This window comes from Convolutriloba macropyga, chromosome 10, assembly GCF_964194025.1.
Source record: "Convolutriloba macropyga chromosome 10, txConMacr16.3, whole genome shotgun sequence".
NCBI classification, from domain to species: Eukaryota; Metazoa; Xenacoelomorpha; order Acoela; family Convolutidae; genus Convolutriloba; species Convolutriloba macropyga.
In genome coordinates, this window is record NC_134477.1 from 25,499,164 (window position 1) to 25,518,591 (window position 19,428).

Sequence of the window (19,428 nt, forward strand, 5' to 3'; positions counted from 1 at the left end):
TATGAAGATTTCAAGAATGTAACTAGACTCGTATCTATTTTTCGTTCGTGGAGACAGTCAGATAAACATCTGCTGCACTATGTGAACGATTAACAACCCATATTGTATATAAACATAATGTTAACTATCACCTAGCCGACTGCCGTTATGAAGATTTAAAGACGGTTATTAGACTCGTATCTATTTTTCGTTCGTGGAGACAGTCAGACAAAGATCTGCTGCACTATGTGAACGAGTAACACCCCATATTGTATAAAAACAATGCTAACTGTCACCTAGCCGACTGCCGTTATGAAGATTTCAAAAAGGTAATTAGACTCGTATCTATTTTTCGTTCGTGGAGACAGTCAGATAAACATCTGCTGCATTATGTGAACGAGTAACAGCCCATATTGTATAAAAACAAGGTTTACCTAGCCGACTGCCGTTATGAAGATTTCAAGACGCTAATTAGACTCGTATCTATATTCCGTTCGTGGAGACAGTCGGACAAAGTTCTGCTGCACTATGTGAACGAGTAACAGCCCATATTGTATAAAAACAATGTTAACCTAGCCGACTGCCGTTATGAAGATTTCAAGACGGTAATTAGACTCGTATCTATATTCCGTTCGTGGAGACAGTCAGATAAAAATCTGCTGCACTATGTGAACGAGTAACAGCCCATATTGTATAAAAACATAATGTTAACTGTCACCTAGCCGACTGCCGTTATGAAGATTTCAAGACGGTAATTAGACTCGTATCTATATTCCGTTCTTGCAGACAGTCAGATGAACATCTGCTGCACTGTGGGAACGAGTAACAACCAATATTGTATATAAACATAATGTTAACTATCAACTAGCTGACTGCCGTTATGAAGATTTCAAGAATGTAACTAGACTCGTATCTATTTTTCGTTCGTGGAGACAGTCAGATAAACATCTGCTGCACTATGTGAACGAGTAACAACCCATATTGTATATAAACATAATGTTAACTATCACCTAGCCGACTGTCGTTATGAAGATTTAAAGATGGTAATTAGACTCGTATCTATATTCCGTTCCGGGAGACAGTCAGATAAAACTCTGCTGAACTATGTGAACGAGTAACAACCCATATTATATATAAACAAAATATAAACTATCACCTAGCCGACTGCCGTTATGAGGATTTCAAGACGGTAATTAGACTCGTATCTATTTTTCGTTCGTGGAGGCAGTCAGACAAAGATCTGCTACACTATTTTAACGAGTAACACCCCGTATTGTATAAAAACAAAATGTTAACTGTCACCTAGCCGACTGCCGTTATGAAGATTTCAAGACGTTAATTAGACTCGTGTCTATTTTTCGTTCGTGGAGACAGTCAGATAAACATCTCCTGCATTATGTGAACCAGTAACAGCCCATATTGTATAAAAACAATGTTAACCTAGCCGACTGCCGCTATGAAGATTTCAAGACGGTAATTAGACTTGTATCTATATTCCGTTCGTGGAGACAGTCGGACAAAGTTCTGCTGCACTATGTGAACGAGTAACAGCCCATATTGTATAAAAACAATGTTAACCTAGCCGACTACCGTTATGAACATTTCAAGACGGTAATTAGACTCGTATCTAAATTCTGTTCGTGCAGACAGTCAGATGAACATCTGCTGCACTGTGTGAACGAGTAACAACCCATATTGTATATAAACAATGTTAACTATCAACTAGCTGACTGCCGTTATGAAGATTTCGAGACGGTAATTAGACTCGTATCTATATTCCGTTCGTGGAGACAGTCAGATAAAAATCTGCTGCACTATGTGAACGAGCAACAGCCCATATTGTATAAAAACATATTGTTAACTGTCACCTAGCCGACTGCCGTTATGAAGATTTCAAGACGGTAATTAGACTCGTATCTATATTCCGTTCGTGGAGACAGTCAGATAAACATCTGCTGCACTATGTGAACGAGTAACAACCCATATTGTATATAAACATAATGTTGACTATCACCTAGCTGACTGCCGTTATGAAGATTTCAAGAAAGTAATTAGACTCGTATCTATTTTTCGTTCGTGGAGACAGTCAGACAAAGATCTGCTGCACTATGCGAACGAGTAACACCCCATACTGTATAAAAACAATGCTAACCTAGCCAACTGCCGTTATGAAGATTTCAAGACGGTAATTAGACTCGTATCTATATTACGTTGGTGGAGAGTCAGATAATAATCTGCTGCACTGTGTGAACGAGTAACAGCCCATATTGTAAAAAAAAATAATGTTAACTGTCACCTAGCCGACTGTCGTTATGAAGATTTCGAGACGGTAATTAGACTCGTATCTATATTCCGTTCGTGGAGACAGTCAGATAAAAATCTGCTGCACTATGTGAACGAGCAACAGCCCATATTGTATAAAAACATATTGTTAACTGTCACCTAGCCGACTGCCGTTATGAAGATTTCAAGACGGTAATTAGACTCGTATCTATATTCCGTTCGTGGAGACAGTCAGATAAACATCTGCTGCACTATGTGAACGAGTAACAACCCATATTGTATATAAACATAATGTTGACTATCACCTAGCTGACTGCCGTTATGAAGATTTCAAGAAAGTAATTAGACTCGTATCTATTTTTCGTTCGTGGAGACAGTCAGACAAAGATCTGCTGCACTATGCGAACGAGTAACACCCCATACTGTATAAAAACAATGCTAACCTAGCCAACTGCCGTTATGAAGATTTCAAGACGGTAATTAGACTCGTATCTATATTACGTTGGTGGAGAGTCAGATAATAATCTGCTGCACTGTGTGAACGAGTAACAGCCCATATTGTAAAAAAAAATAATGTTAACTGTCACCTAGCCGACTGTCGTTATGAAGATTTCAAGACGATAATTAGACTCGTATCTATATTCCGTTCGTGGAGACAGTCAGATAAACATCTGCTGCACTATGTGAACGAACATCAACCCATATTGTATATAAACATAATGTTAACTATCACCTAGCCGACAGGCTTTATGAAAATTTAAAGACGGTAATTAGACTCGTATCTATTTTTCGTTCGTAGAGACAGTCAGACAAAGATCTGCTGAACTATGTGAACGAGTAACACCCCATATTGTATAAAAACAATGTTAACTGTCAGCTAGCCGACTGCCATTATGAAGATTTCAAGACGGTAATTAGACTCGTATCTATATTCCGTTCGTGGAGACAGTCAGATAAACATCTACACTATGTGAACGAGTAACAACCCATATTGTATATAAACAATGTTAACTATCACCTAGCTGACTGCCGTTATGAAGATTTCAAGACGGTAATTAGACTCGTATCTATTTTTCGTTCGTAGAGACAGTCAGACAAAGATCTGCTGCACTATGTGAACTAGTAACACCCCATATTGTATAAAAACAATGTTAACTGTCACCTAGCCGACTACCGTTATGAAGACTTCAAGACGGTAATTAGAACGGTATCTATTTTTCGTTCGTGGAAACAGTCAGATAAACATCTGCTGCACTATGTGAACGAGTAACAACCCATATTGTATAAAAACATAATGTTAACTATCACCTAGCCGACTGCCGTTATGAAGATTTCAAGACGGTAATTAGACCCGTATCTATTTTTCGTTCGTGGACACAGTCAGACAAAGATCTGCTGCACTATGTGAACGAGTAACACCCCACATTGTATAAAAACAATGTTAACCTAGCCTACTGCCGTTATGAAGATTTCAAGACGGTAATTAGACTCGTATCTATTTTTCGTTCGTGGAGACAGTCAGATAAACGACTGCTGCAGTATGTGAACGAGTAACAACCCATATTGTATATAAACAATGTTAACTATCACCTAGCCGACTGCCGTTATGAAGATTTCAAGACGGTAATTAGACTCGTATCTATATTCCGTTCGTGGAGACAGTCAGATAAAAATCTGCTGCACTATGTGAACGAGTAACAGCCCATATTGTATAAAAACAATGTTAACTGTCACCTAGCCGACTGCCGTTATGAAGATATCCGGACGGTAATTAGACTCGTATCTATATTCCGTTCGTGGAGACAGTCAGATAAAAATCTGCTGCAATATGTGAACGAGTAACAGCCCATAATGTATAAAAACATAATGTTAACTGTCAACTAGCCGACTGCCGTTATGAAGAATTCAAGACGGTAATTAGACTCGTATCTATTTTTCGTTCGTGGAGACAGTCAGATAAACATCTGCTGCACTATGTGAACGAGTAACACCCCCATATTGTATAAAAACAATGTTAAACTAGCCGACTGCCGTTATGAAGATTTCAAGACGGTAATTAGACTCGTATCTAAAGTCCGTTCGTGGAGACAGTCAGATAAAAATCTGCTGCACTATGTGAACGATTCACAGCCCATATTGTATAAAAACATAAATTCGACTGTCACCTAGCCGACTGCCGTTAAGAAGATTTCCAGGCGGTAATTAGACTTGCTATTATATCCCGTTCGTGAAGACAGTCAGATAAAAATCTGCTGCACTATGTGAACGAGTAACACCCCATATTGTATAAAAACATAATGTTAACTGTCAACTAGCCGACTGCCGTAATGAAGAATTCAAGACGGTAATTAGACTCGTATCTATTTTTCGTTCGTGCAGACAGTCAGATAAACATCTGCTGCACTATGTGAACGAGTAACACCCCCATATTGTATAAAAACAATGTTAACCTAGCCGACTGCCGTTATGAAGATGTCAAGACGGTAATTAGACTCGTATCTAAATTCCGTTCGTGGAGACAGTCAGATAAAAATCTGCTGCACTATGTGAACGATTCACAGCCCATATTGTATAAAAACATAAATTTGACTGTCACCTAGCCGACTGCCGTTAAGAAGATTTCCAGGCGGTAATTAGACTCGCATCAATATCCCGTTCGTGAAGACAGTCAGATAAAAATCTGCTGCACTATGTGAACGAGTAACACCCCATATTGTATAAAAACATAATGTTAACTGTCAACTAGCCGACTGCCGTAATGAAGAATTCAAGACGGTAATTAGACTCGTATCTATTTTTCGTTCGTGCAGACAGTCAGATAAACATCTGCTGCACTATGTGAACGAGTAGCACCCCCATATTGTATAAAAACAATGTTAACCTAGCCGACTGCCGTTATGAAGATTTCAAGACGGTAATTAGACTCGTATCTAAATTCCGTTCGTGGAGACAGTCAGATAAAAATCTGCTGCACTATGTGAACGATTCACAGCCCATATTGTATAAAATCATAAATTTGACTGTCACCTAGCCGACTGCCGTTATGAAGATTTCCAGACGGTAATTAGACTCGCATCTATATTCCGTTCGTGAAGACAGTCAGATAAAAATCTGCTGCACTATGTGAACCAGTAACACCCCATATTGTATAAAAACATAATGTTAACTGTCAACTAGCCGACTGCCGTTATGAAGAATTCAAGACGGTAATTAGACTCGTATCTAATTTTGGTTCGTGGAGACAGTCATAAACATCTGATGCACTATGTGAACGAGTAAAAGCCCATATTGTATAAAAACATAAATTTGACTGTCACCTAGCCGACTGCCGTTATGAAGATTTCCAGACGGTAATTAGACTCGCATCTATATTCCGTTCGTGAAGACAGTCAGATAAAAATCTGCTGCACTATGTGAACGAGTAACACCCCATATTGTATAAAAACAATGTTAACTGTCACCTATCCGACTTCCGTTATGAAGATTTCAAGACGGTAATTAGACTCGTATCTATTTTTCGTTCGTGGAGACAGTCAGATAAACATCTGCTGCACTATGTGAACGAGTAACACCTCATATTGTATAAAAACAATGTTAACTGTCAACTAGCCGACTGCCGTTATGAAGAATTCAAGACGGTAATAAGACTCGTATCTATTTTTCGTTCGTGGAGACAGTCAGATAAACATCTGCTGCACTATGTGAACGAGTAACACCCCATATTGTATAAAAACAATGTTAACTGTCACCTATCCGACTTCCGTTATGAAGATTTCAAGACGGTAATTAGACTCGTATCTATTTTTCGTTCGTGGAGACAGTCAGATAAACATCTGCTGCACTATGTGAACGAGTAACAACCCATATTGTATAAAAACATATTGTTAACTATCACCTAGCCGACTGCCGCTATGAAGATTCCAAGACGGTAATTAGACTCGTATCTATTTTTCGTTCGTGGAGACAGTCAGACAAAGATCTGCTGCACTATGTGAACGAGTAACACCCCATATTGTATAAAAACAATGTTAACTATCACCTAGCCGACTGCCGTTATGAAGATTCCAAGACGGTAATTAGACTCGTATCTATTTTTCGTTCGTGGAGACAGTCAGATAAACATCTGCTGCACTATGTGAACGATTCACAGCCCATATTGTATAAAAACATAAATTTGACTGTCACCTAGCCGACTGCCGTTATGAAGATTTCCAGACGGTAATTAGACTCGTACCTATATTCCGTTTATGGAGACAGTCAGATAAAAATCTGCTGCACTATGTGAACGAGTAACAGCCCATAGAGTATAAAAACATAATGTTAACTGTCACCTAGCCGACTGCTTCTATGAAGATATCCAGACGGTAATTAGACTCGTATCAATATTCCGTTCGTGGAGACAGTCAGATAAAAATCTGCTGCACTATGTGAACGAGTCACAGCCCATATTGTATAAAAACATAATTTTCACTGTCACCTAGCCGACTGCCGTTATGAAGATATCCAGACGGTAGTTAGACTCGTATCTATACTCCGTTTGGGGAGACAGTCAGACAAAGATCTGCTGCACTATGTGAACGAGTAACACCCCATATTGTATAAAAACAATGTTAACCTAGCCGACTGCCGTTATGAAGAATTCAAGACGGTAATTAGACTCGTATCTATATTCCGTTCTTGGAGACAGTCAGATAAAAATCTGCTGCACTATGTGAACGAGTAACAGCCCATAATGTATAAAAACATAACGTTAACTGTCACCTAGCCGACTGCTTCTATGAAGATATCCAGACGGTAATTAGACTCGTATCTATACTCCGTTCGTGGAGACAGTCAGACAAAGATCTGCTGCACTATGTGAACGAGTAACACCCCATATTGTATAAAAACAATGTTAACCTAGCCGACTGCCGTTATGAAGATTTCAAGACGGTAATTAGACTCGTATCTATATTCCGTTCCTGGAGAGTCAGATAAAAATCTGCTGCACTATGTGAACGAGTAACAGCCCATAATGTATAAAAACATAATGTTAACTGTCACCTAGCCGACTGCTTCTATGAAGATATCCAGACTGTAATTAGACTCGTATCGATATTCCGTTCGTGGAGACAGTCAGATAAAAATCTGCTGCACTATGTGAACGAGTCACAGCCCATATTGTAAAAAAAACATAATTTTGACTGTCACCTAGCCGACTGCCGTTATGAAGATATCCAGAAGGTAATTAGACTCGTATCTATACTCCCTTCCTGGAGACAGACAAAGATCTGCTGCACTATGTGAACGAGTAACACCCCATATTGTATAACAACAATGTTAGCTGTCACCTAGCCGACTGTAGTTATGAAGATTTCAGACGGTAATTAGACTCGTACCTATATTCCGTTTATGGAGACAGTCAGATAAAAATCTGCTGCACTATGTGAACGAGTAACAGCCCATATTGTATAAAAACAATGTTAACTGTCACCTAGCCGAGAGCTGTTATGAAGATTTCAAGACGGTAATTAGACTCGTATCTATTTTTCGTTCGTGGAGACAGTCAGATAAACATCAGCTGCACTATGTGAACGAGTAACGCCCCATATTGTATAAAAACATAATGTTAACTATCAAATAGCCGACTGCCGTTATGAAGATTTCAAGACGGTAATTAGACTTGTATCTATTTTTCGTTCGTGGAGACAGTCAGACAAAAATCTGCTGCACTATGTGAACGAATAACATCCCATATTGTATAAAAACATAATGTTGACTGTCACCTAGCCGACTGCCGCTATGAAGATTTTAAGACGATAACTAGACTCGTATCTAAATTCCGTTCGTGGAGACAGTCATATAAAAATCTGCTGCACAATGTGAACGAGTAAAAGTCCATCTTGTACAAAAAAAATGTTAACTGTCACCTAGCCGACTGCCGTAAAGAAGATTTCAGGATGGTAATTAGACTCGTAACTTTATTCCGTTCGTAGAGACAGTCAGATAAAAATCTGCTGCATTATGTGAACGAGTAACAGCCCATATTGTATAAAAACATAATGTTAACTGTCACCTAGCCGAGAGCTGTTATGAAGATTTCAAGACGGTAATTAGACTCGTATCTATATTCTGTTCGTTGAATCAGTCAGGTAAAAATCTGCTGCACTATGTGAACGAGTAACAGCCCATATTGTATAAAAACAATGTTAACTATCAACTAGCCGACTGCCGTTATGAAGATTTCAAGGCGGTAATTAGACTCGTATCTTTATTCCGTTCGTAGAGACAGTCAGATAAAAATCTGCTGCATTATGTGAATGAGTAACAGCCCATACTGTATAAAAACATAATGTTAACTGTCACCTAGCCGAGAGCTGTTATGAAGATTTCAAGACGGTAATTAGACTCGTATCTATATTCTATTCGTTGAAACAGTCAGGTAAAAATCTGCTGCACTATGCGAACGAGTAAAAGCCCATATTGTATAAAAACAATGTTAACTATCAATTAGCCGACTGCCGATATGAAGATTTCAAGAAGATAACTAGAATCGTATCTGTATTCCGTTCGTGGAGACAGTCATATGAAAATCTGCTGCACTATGTGAACGAGTAACAGCCCCTATTGTATAAAAACATAATGTTAACTGTCACCTAGCCGACTGCCGTTACGAAGATATCAAGACGGTAATTAGACTCGTATCTATTTTTCGTTCGTAGAGACAGTCAGATAAACATCTGCTGCACTATTTGAACGAGTAACACCCCATATTGTATAAAAACAATGTTAACTCTCACCTAGCCGACTGCCGTTATGAAGATTTCAAGACGGTAATTAGACTCGTATCTATTTTTCATTCGTGGAGGCAGTCAGATAAACATCAGCTTCACTATGTGAACGAGTAGAACCCCATATTGTATAAAAACAATGTTAACTATCAACTAGCCGACTGCCGTTATGAAGATTTCAAGACGGTAATTAGACTCGTATCTAATTTTCGTTCGTGAAGACAGTCAGACAAAAATCTGCTGCACTATGTGAACGAGTAACACCCCATATTGTATAAAAACACAATGTTAACTGTCACCTAGCCGACTGTCATCGTGAAGAGTTCAAGGCATTAATTAGACTCGTATCTCTATCCCGTTCGCGGAGATATTCAGATAAAAATGCTGCACTTTGTGACCGGTAAAATAGGAAGCAAAAAGTGTATTTAAGTGGCTTGTTTGAAAAACATTAGGGTCTTGACTGCATTTTGAAAAACACAGCATTGAAGAGGAACGGTGGTAGTTGCATACACGAAAAGAAGAGTCTAAGAAATAGATGCATTTTTAACTGTCTGTTGCAGTTAGGGGCAAGTCAGGCGTAGTCAAAATGAACGACGCTGTTTAATAGTTAAAACTTTAATAAATCGCCGGAAAAGCTTTAAAATTCAAATGCGTTACCTGAACAACGGCTTTTGACCCGGATACTTCCAGGACCTGTCCTGTTCTCTTGGATCCATCTTGGAGGTAAATATTCACAATTTCTGCAAATTTGGGGAACTTGACTTTGTCGAGGATAAGCAGTGGTCCATTGACACCAGTCACAGTCTGGTATGTGAGTCGCGGCTGTCCGATATAGTCCCGGCTAGCAGCGGCCTTGTTGATCTCAAATGCTTCGCTGCTGCTTACCATACTTACAACTGAAGATAACTTTAAATATTACTGTGGAAAAATTAATACCCTCGGGCTTGTCACGTGGATCGCCATGGCATGTACAAAACCATTTGAATTGTGTGAAAAATAGTTGATGGCAGATCCGTACGACAAAGAATTAAAAGCCAAAATAGCAAGGAATAGTTACGAGCATATAGCTATTGTTGTATGTAGCACTCCACACATTCCCCTAAAATATAATGGCTGATTTTGCAAACATAGTCTGATTTTAAAAAAATATAATGGCTGATGTGCGAGTGCGAATTAACCAACGGTTAATTTTACAGCCGTATCGGTTTGTGCAGCCTGAAAGTTAGAAAAGTGAGAGAATTAGGTATTTCAAATTATGTATACCACCATTATAGGGGTGTGTTTGACAGAACAGTTTCTGAATGCATTAAAGTTAAGAGAAGTCAGAAACAAAGGGAAGGAACGGAACAGTAGTTTACGATTGCTTGCTAAATTCCCGGAGAAATTAGAGCAAGCACCATCTGACAACAGACACTCAAAGAATCTCCATTCCTTGAAGTCTACGAAATTTAGAACGCAAAGCCAACTGATGAAAACAACAGCTAAAGATAGAACTTTCACAATTTGTAAACAAAAAAGCTTGATTTAGCAATGGGGAGAGATTCAAGCACAGCTATGCTCAATTTGGTCGAAACTAAATGATAAACCATCGGTCTGGTAAAGTTGATCACTCTTAAGTTAAACTTGGATGTGGATGCGCTTAGCTAATTAAGTATAAGCTGTGATAGCTAATCGTTGGCGGTGATTTTAATTTGACAAGTACACAAATCAACAATGCAGTTGACAAACATCACCTTCCTATCGCTAAGATGTAGTTAAGAGGACTCAGCTTTCAATAAACTCACAGCTCATAATTTAACCTTACAATCAATTCAAGTAACCCAAGCCACAATTTGATTCAAACGTTTAAATTGTTTCACAATTCATCTCGAAACACATGCAACGGAAATCTGAAAGCTAAGCCAGAACATAACAGCCACTATCTTACAGTAACACGTATTGAGGGCATAAAGCCTCAATTGAACTATTTAATTGATATTTTCAAAATTTTATCTCTGCCCCCATTATGTTCGACAGACACCCAAGAACAAGATTTAGGTCACACATACAAAAAACCACGGCAGCAATTGAGGTAACCAAATTTCAATCGTAAACAAAAATTGTCCATAGTCACCAACGAAAGTTACAGCTCACAGAAATTTTGTTGAGATTATTAACAATGACTGAAATCGGTGCTTGATTTCCATTGAGATTGAAACTCAAAGAAAACAAACTAACGTACAAATGTATTTCGACCATCAGGAGGGCAATTTAATTCACAGAAGGGGAGGGGAGCCTAGATAGCTTTGTGGGTGCAAAAAAAAACGACATTGGGAGGGTTCAAACCCACGACCTCCCGGATAGTAGACTGAGACCTTATCAACTCAGCTCTGCTATCGCAATTACCACCGCCTTTATATTATCAATAGACTTTTCGGAATGAGAGCAATTCAGATCACGCAAAAATCAAGAACTCAAGCGTCAAAAAGTCACTCAAGAAGTGAAATCCAAAGAATGTACTGGGACAAAAAAAGCAAAAACGGCCAAAAAAAATTTTTGTAAAAAAGACGCACTTAGTTCGAGAGCAATTAAAAACATATTAAAAGCACGCCTTCAAAAAAGAAAAAGATCAATTTATCAGCACAATCTAGTCTGATGCAAACAGGACCCATACAATTGCTACAAACTACGTCTAAGACATAAAAATGGTTTCACTCAAATAATGAAGGAAAATAAACTTAACGATCTGAGTGCTAAATTAACACTAACACCTTCAAAACCTCACTGAGTACATCACTGTCTTCTTGGGAAAACTTATAGCAATAAAAATAAATAAGTAACTAAAAGCATCCACGAACTTGGCGAAAATTCAAAATAAGGAATTCATGGGAAATCACCATTATAGTGCAGAGCCCCAATAAGTTGTACACGTACTCTTGACTTACACAGCCCTTTACCTTGGTTTTTGAATCATGGGTTTTCAAAATTAGACAAATTATGCTGCTTTATGAGAAAACACGTTTGAGAAAACTCACACGTTTCATAAAATTGTCATCGTATTTGTAACTATTGAGCTCATGGAACTAATGATAATTTTTAGGAACATATCACATTTTGCAATCAAAAGATAAAACTGTTAATTTTTTTTTAAAAAAAACTAACCAGTGCTTCATCTTTAAGAATGATACTAATAGAATTAACAGTAGAACTTAAATAGTTTTTCAAGAAATATTTGTAATGTCACGCTTAAATAAAATCTGATCGAAAAATAAAAAATTCAAAGGAAAAAAGCTATCTTAAGTAACATAGCCAGCAGATTGCCGGAATAGCTGCGAAAGAAGGGACCTGCATGCCGTATAATAGAGATAGAAACAGATATAGATCTAAATTAAAAAAAAATCGACGCTGCTAAAAACTTGGTAAAAAACATTAAGCGATAAATTAATAACGCTTGTTACAATTCATTCCACAGAAGCCTCTTATTAGGGACCTTTACTGCACATATGAGTTCCTTTGACCTTAAACAAATTCAAATTAAACTTGAGTTTTAAAGTGCAAAAGTAATTTTATTGAGTGAGGTAAGTCACGTATGATCAAAATCTAATCACGCAAATAACTTAAAAACTTTTGCTAAAGCGAGTGATAAATGACGTCACGCGCGCAAATGCCGTTAGTGAGAGGAAGAAGTCATTCAGAAAATTTGACTTTTTCAGCTTTGATGTGTGAACAAATGTAAAACGAAAAAAGAGCGTCAGACGAAACAAAAAAATCCAAGAGCACCGCAATATAGCTCCGCTCAGCTTACAGCTTCGCAGCTATAATAAAAATTGCCTGATTAATCAGCCAGTGTATACTTAGAGAGAAACAGAGTGAGCCTATTATGACTAAAATTCAAAGCCAAAAAATTAAATAGACACATTAATCAGCGCGAATTCAGAAAATCACTCAGCGTGAACTAAGAAAAGAAATCTCTCTTCTTTTCATTAATAGCTGAGATGTTAAACTTCTGAATGAAAATCTGTTTGAGTTTTTGACGCTTCTACCAGCTGCTCTCAAATAACCTTCAATTAGAGTGAAATACATTCACTTGTCATTATTTACTAAAAAACAAAATACGGAAAGCCAATTTCAAAGCGAGGAAAGTGGTCTTTGAAGAGTGAGGTAAAACACGCGTGATCAAAAACTCAATCACGCGCATGCAAAACTTGCTCCAACATGAGAGAAAAATGACGCCACGCAAACAAACCACTCGGAAATGCATGAAAAAGGGATAAAAAGCAGATTTGTAGTGAGCGGGACAGCCAATGGTAGCAACAAGAGTTTTCGCGACGAAATAAAAAACCTAGCACGGCAAGTCAACAAAAGTATTGAATAAACTAACAACCTGGCCATCAGAGATCATACAGAAGCATTTTATAACTTTATACAAATACGACTTGATATAGCTTTTGACAAATTATAGAGCTTTAGGTATATGAACCTAAATATGAGAGTACAGAAGTAATTACAAAAATCTTCCAATGAAGGTAAAATCTTCTAAAATAACAAAAACGTATATTGGAAAACAACTAGTGTCGAAATGATGAAAACCATAACAAAAAGAGGCAAATCCATTTAGGCTAAGATCCCTAGAAAACATACAAAACGAGCGGAAGACCGCTGAATTTAAGCCCACCATGATCTGGGCACAATCCCAAACAGGCCTTCTTACGAAAAAATGTTTTTTACACAACCTGGGAAAATTACACTTATGTATACCACTTCATTACTTCATCTCAAGGTACCCAACTAACCCACCAATACTGGGATATTATTCAAATGGACAATGACAACCCCATTGAGTTTGACCCGGTTGGCATCCGTGTATTCACTTAGATTTGCATACAATTGTTTCCTATCCATTTTTTCCCTTATGTCAGCATTTGACTTATGAGTCGCCAATGATTTAATGTATTTTTAATTTAAACAACGCAAATTATTTATAGGTAACGCCTCCTCTTCTCATTTTCAAATTCTTGCCAATTATTATTTTTACTTGGACCCCGAAAAAATCACTCGTTAGTCATAGCTCGTAAGCACAATGAGCAAGCCCCCCATGACAGAGCAAACTATTAATAACCAAACTATTTCCAACCTTTACCAACAAAATTTAACATTCCAACCTCTTATCACTTCGAAGGGCACGCGATTGAAAGTCAAAATATTAACTGCTAAAAACTACATACGACTCTGCAAAATAATGACTCAAAAAACTCACGAAACATCATTTTTTTCCAGAACAAAACCAAACTAACACAGACAAGACCCTTACCAATTTCTCAGTACCAACAAAAAGCAATCCTTTACAACATACGTTGAAAGGGCAAGGACTCGAAACAACAAAATCTCAAAAAATTAACAAAACCATAAAATATTTTAAAAAAGTTGAACCATTCACTTATTCAATTGAAGGATCCTTTGCAGGAAGAAACGAATACACGATATTCTTCTCGCTGTTGTTCGACTGCGTTTTCGTTTCCCACCTCATTTTCTTCGATTACCTCGTTTATTTGCTTTCAAAATTATACCACTATTAGCAAAACTCTTGAAATTTCCCTTTCTTTCCCCCAGTCTAATACTGCCTTTTTTTTATTTGATATTACAATTCTTTTCACCACTCCTTTACGCGTACCATAAGCAAACGATCCCAAAGTCCGATCGACAACAATTTGATTCGATTGATCATGCGCCTCCCAACCAGTCACTAACAAACCTCTTGTAAAAGTTTAAAAAGCATGCTCGCACGAATTCTGGCACAACACATCATTCGTCGGAATGAACAAATAAACATCATTTCTCAAACCACTTGCAGCGGAATCCTCGCAATTACGAAAACTCCATTAGTCACTGTCATTTACTGCTATGCCTAGGTAAATACTTCGTTACTTTACCTGCACTTACACCGTGGAGCAAATGGAGCTGTCACACTTGACAGATTACTACATTAATCTCCCTTGGAAAAATGTAAATAAACCCAGAAGAGGATATTAAACAACTGTCACACTAATACAAATCTATAGAATAGAATATCCCGTCTCTTCGTTATTGCAATTTTCCGTTTTTGCAAATTTTCGATTAAAAATCCAACAGTCGATGAATAACGCCGCTATTAAAGTTTGACTTCGCAGTACACGTATTCTGAATAACTTTATCAATAGAGCAGTCAATCTTACTGTTCTCACTTTACTTTCCTCTAAAAGCTCCAATAGTGACGGTCATTTATTGCCGAGGGAATAACTTCCGAAAACTCCATTAATGACAGTCATTTACTGGCATGCCGAGGAAATTAATTCATTACTTTACCTCCACTTAGATCGTGGAGCAAATGGAGTTGTATCACTTGACAGAGTACTACTACATTAACCTGCCTTGGAAAATGTAAATAAACCCGGAACAGACTATCAAACAACTGTCACACTTATACAAATCTAAAAAACGCCCTCCCACTCTGACCTTACTAAAAAAACAGAGAACACTCATCTCTTCATCTACTCAGTCTCAAATTTATCAGCAGAGAAAACAGCAAAAAATAAAACAGAATGAAATACCACCCTGACCCCCACAACTCTTCACATTCGAAGGGAGGGTCGCCCTTCTGATCAAAATGGGAATTCCGAAACCTGTTATTATCTACCACACTTACGTGCAATAACTTACGTTTGGCAGGGCGAGCGACGAACCTGGACTTACTGCGAAAGACAGCTCTTATCCCACAAAGGAGCCCTCTCAAGCCTCACCTCAGGAGGGTTGTCGGCGGTCATGAACTAAACTTGATCATCCGAACGCACCACCTTTTTATCAGAACTTTTTAAACTAATGCTCTTTCTTATTGTTAACAAATCTGCACGCCTTTATTTTTCTATTGCATGCGTTCTATGGCTGCCACGACCAACACGAAAATCATTGCCAAATTTGGACAAAATCGAGAACAAAAATCTTCGATCCCACCATCACCAACTGGACAAATATGGCTCCGATATGGCACGAAACCCACATCAACTTAGCCAGCGCGGAACGTAGTATTCTTTTTATATAACATAGCAGTAGCGTTCCCCAGTTCAATTTCTTCTCATACATGAGATAAGAAAACTAGCGGACAATTAAGAGCGAACAGAAAGTAAACTTTCAGCACTTTGATCTGGAATACTCAATAAAAACTTAGAAAAAAGCGCTATTGATGTTGCTTTCCATATATACTTAGAGTTTAGTAAATCCCTTGACTTTGACAACACCACTAATCAAGACCCATTTGGCACTGCACACTAGGCAACCCTGTTTATAATCATAAGATCAAACGTTCGAAACCCATCGCCTCCGCTCGCTTTTTCTAAAGAGCCGTAAAATGACGATGCTGAATTCTGATTGCATGGAAAACACTTTTGTAAATTTATACAGCACGCATTTGTTATTTTGAAATTCAATCAGACGCGACTCAACTCACTACAGCTCAGTTGCTTACTAGAATACTTGAATAAAAAACTTGTAGCAGAAAAAGAGCGTTTTTACCGCGCCCGCGCTCCAAATAGTACTAATGTTTCAACTCGTTCATTTCGATAAGCAAATCTTGTCTCCACTTGTGTCGTTCTGAACACGATAAATTTCTTTAAAAACAATAATTCCATATAAAATATTTTTGCTGGCCTATCAAATCTTAAATTATTATTAGTAATTAACGAACCTTTTTTGTCCATACTTTGATAGAATAGAATATCCCGTCTCTTCGTTATTGCAATTTTTCGTTTTTGCAAAGTTTCCATTAAAAATCCAACAGTCGATGAATAACGCCGCTATTAAAGTTTGACTTCGCAGTACACGTATTCTGAATAACTTTATCAATAGAGCAGTCAATCTTACTGTTCTCACTTTACTTTCCTCCAAAAGCTCCATTAGTGACGGTCATTTACTGCCGAGGGAATTACTTCCGAAAACTCCATTAATGACAGTCATTTAGTGGCATGCCGAGGAAATTACTTCATTACTTTACCTCCACTTACATCGTGGAGCAAATGGAGTTGTAACACTTGACAGAGTACTACTACATTAACCTGCCTTGGAAAATATCAATAAACCCGGAACAGACTATCAAACAACTGTCACACTTATACAAATCTAATAAACGCCCTCCCACTCTGACCCTACTAAAAAAACGGAGAACTCTCATCTCTTCATCTACGCAGTCTCAAATTTATCAGCAGAGAAAACAGCAAAAAATAAACAGAATGAACTACCACCCTGACCCCCACAACTCTTCACATTCGAAGGGAGGGTCGCCCTTCTGATCAAAATGGGAATTCCGATACCTGTTATTATCTACCACACTTACGTGCAATAACTTACATTTGGCAGGGCGAGCGACGAACCTGGACTTACTGCGAAAGACAGCTCTTATCCCACAAAGGAGCCCTCTCATGCCTCACCTCCGGAGAGTTGTCGGCGGTCATGAACTAAACTTGATCATCCGAACGCACCACCTTTTTATCAGAAATTTTTAAACTAATGCTCTTTCTCTTTGTTAACAAATCTGCACGCCTTTATTTTTCTATTGCATGCATTCTATGGCTGCCACGACCAACACGAAAATCATTGCCAAATTTGGACAAAATCGAGAACAAATATCTTCGATCCCACCATCACCAACTGGACAAATATGGCTCCGATATGGCACGAAACCCACATCAACTTAGCCAACGAGGAAAGTAGTATTCTTTTCACAACATATAGGAGTCGCGTTCCCCAGCTCAAATTCTACACATACATCAGATGAGAAAACAAGCTGACAAATAGGAGAAAACAGAAAGTAAACCTTCAGCATTTTGATCTGGAATACTCAATAAAAACTAGGAACAAGCCTCTATTGATGCTGCTTTTCCATTTATAATTAAAAAGTTTAGTAAATCCCTAGACTTTGACAATACCACTAATCAAGACCCACTTGGCACTGCACATTAGGGAACCCTGTTTATAATCATAAGATTAAAGGTTCGAAACCCATCGCTTTTGTTAATTTATACAGCACATTTATTATCATGAAATTGACACAGACGATTCTGCTCACTGCAGCTCTGTTGCTTACTAGAGTACTTGAAAAAAAAGCAGAAAAAGCGTTTTTACCGAGCCCGAGCTCCGAATAGCACTTCGCAAAAACTCGCAAAAAAAGCCTTTATTAGAAAGGAAGTGACAACGATAACTCTCTTCATACAATATAGCACTTGGCACTAGCACCTACATAGCCGCCTCTAAAAAATACAAAAAGGTATAAGCAAACTAAAAAGAGAGTTATCATAAGTTGTCAGGAGCAGCTTCATTCACTCAGATGTACTAAACCGGTTATTATTGAGCTCATTTTTTCAATTCATTCAAATTGAACTGTATTTGTATGGAGTCTTTTTTAAAGATCTGTTCAACCATTTCATTGATTTTCCAGTCGAAAATGGAGCGTAACTTTACTCACACTCAAGCATAAAAAGCAGCGAAAACCATTAACTTGAGGGCGCGAACAGCTACTAATTTTGACATGCGAGAAAACAGATTTCTGAAAGCTTTTGTTCAGGTGGGGTGTTTCAAGTAATGCTGTTACTGCTTTCCTTTTTACAGCTTTTTAAAAATACAGCTAAGAAAAAACTCACGAATGTTACTGATGCTTTGTTGAAATATGTGATACGTTTTATGAGATTCTGATCTGATCTTTTTTAGAATGTTCTTATCCATCGTTTTATTTGCAATTTGTCTGATTAACCTTAATGGCGATCACTGCATGCTTCTTTCTACAAATGCAATTTTTATATATTATAAGTAAAACAAATAAACACTTGAGTCCATTTTTTTCTCAAAAACTATTTACCTTTTCAAATTTGTCTATACCTGTTGTTCTCTATTTTGCTGGTTCACGGTAGCACTATTGGCAACTCCTCTGACTTTATAATGACATTTGAGTTATTTCAGATGTCAAATGATCCGTCTCTACATGATTGATAAAAGTTTATACACCTTTTACAGACCAATTCTACAACTAAAAACAGCAATTTTCTCATTTCTCGGATGCTTAACTTTTCTTTCTGTTCGGTAGACATAATTCGCAGGTCTAAGGCCTAATATAAAAAGATATATGATCTTCTGTCGTTACCTTCTTCTTCGGACTCTACCTTCTTAGCAAATGGTTTTGACCACTTTGATACTTTTTTTTTTCACAAATACTAGCAATTTTTGCTTTAATCTACTTTTTCCTCATAATTTAATTTGTTACACAATAGTTCAAAAAAACTGTTTTGTCTCCTTTATGGGTCAAATATCTTGTTGTGTCTGAACAATGGCGGAAAGTAGTTCTGTTGTTTTGGAATGTAGCCTGACGTTACTTATTTTCAAAAGGCAAATAGAATTA

General features: G+C 37.7%; 1 protein-coding gene across 2 annotated transcripts in view; it reads right to left on the bottom strand.

Moving 5' to 3' along the window:
• LOC142348838 (V-type proton ATPase subunit B-like) overlaps window positions 1-9,955 on the bottom strand; it is a 103,130-nt gene extending 93,175 nt beyond the window's left edge. The window contains exon 1 of one of the 2 annotated variants that reach the window (XM_075400376.1): window positions 9,690-9,955. In XM_075400376.1, coding sequence (XP_075256491.1) covers window positions 9,690-9,920 — 231 coding nt within the window. In that variant the 5' untranslated portion in view covers window positions 9,921-9,955. The remainder of the gene's footprint in view (window positions 1-9,689) is intronic. The other variant, XM_075400375.1, reaches the window with a different exon arrangement.
• Window positions 9,956-19,428: the final 9,473 nt, after the last annotated feature.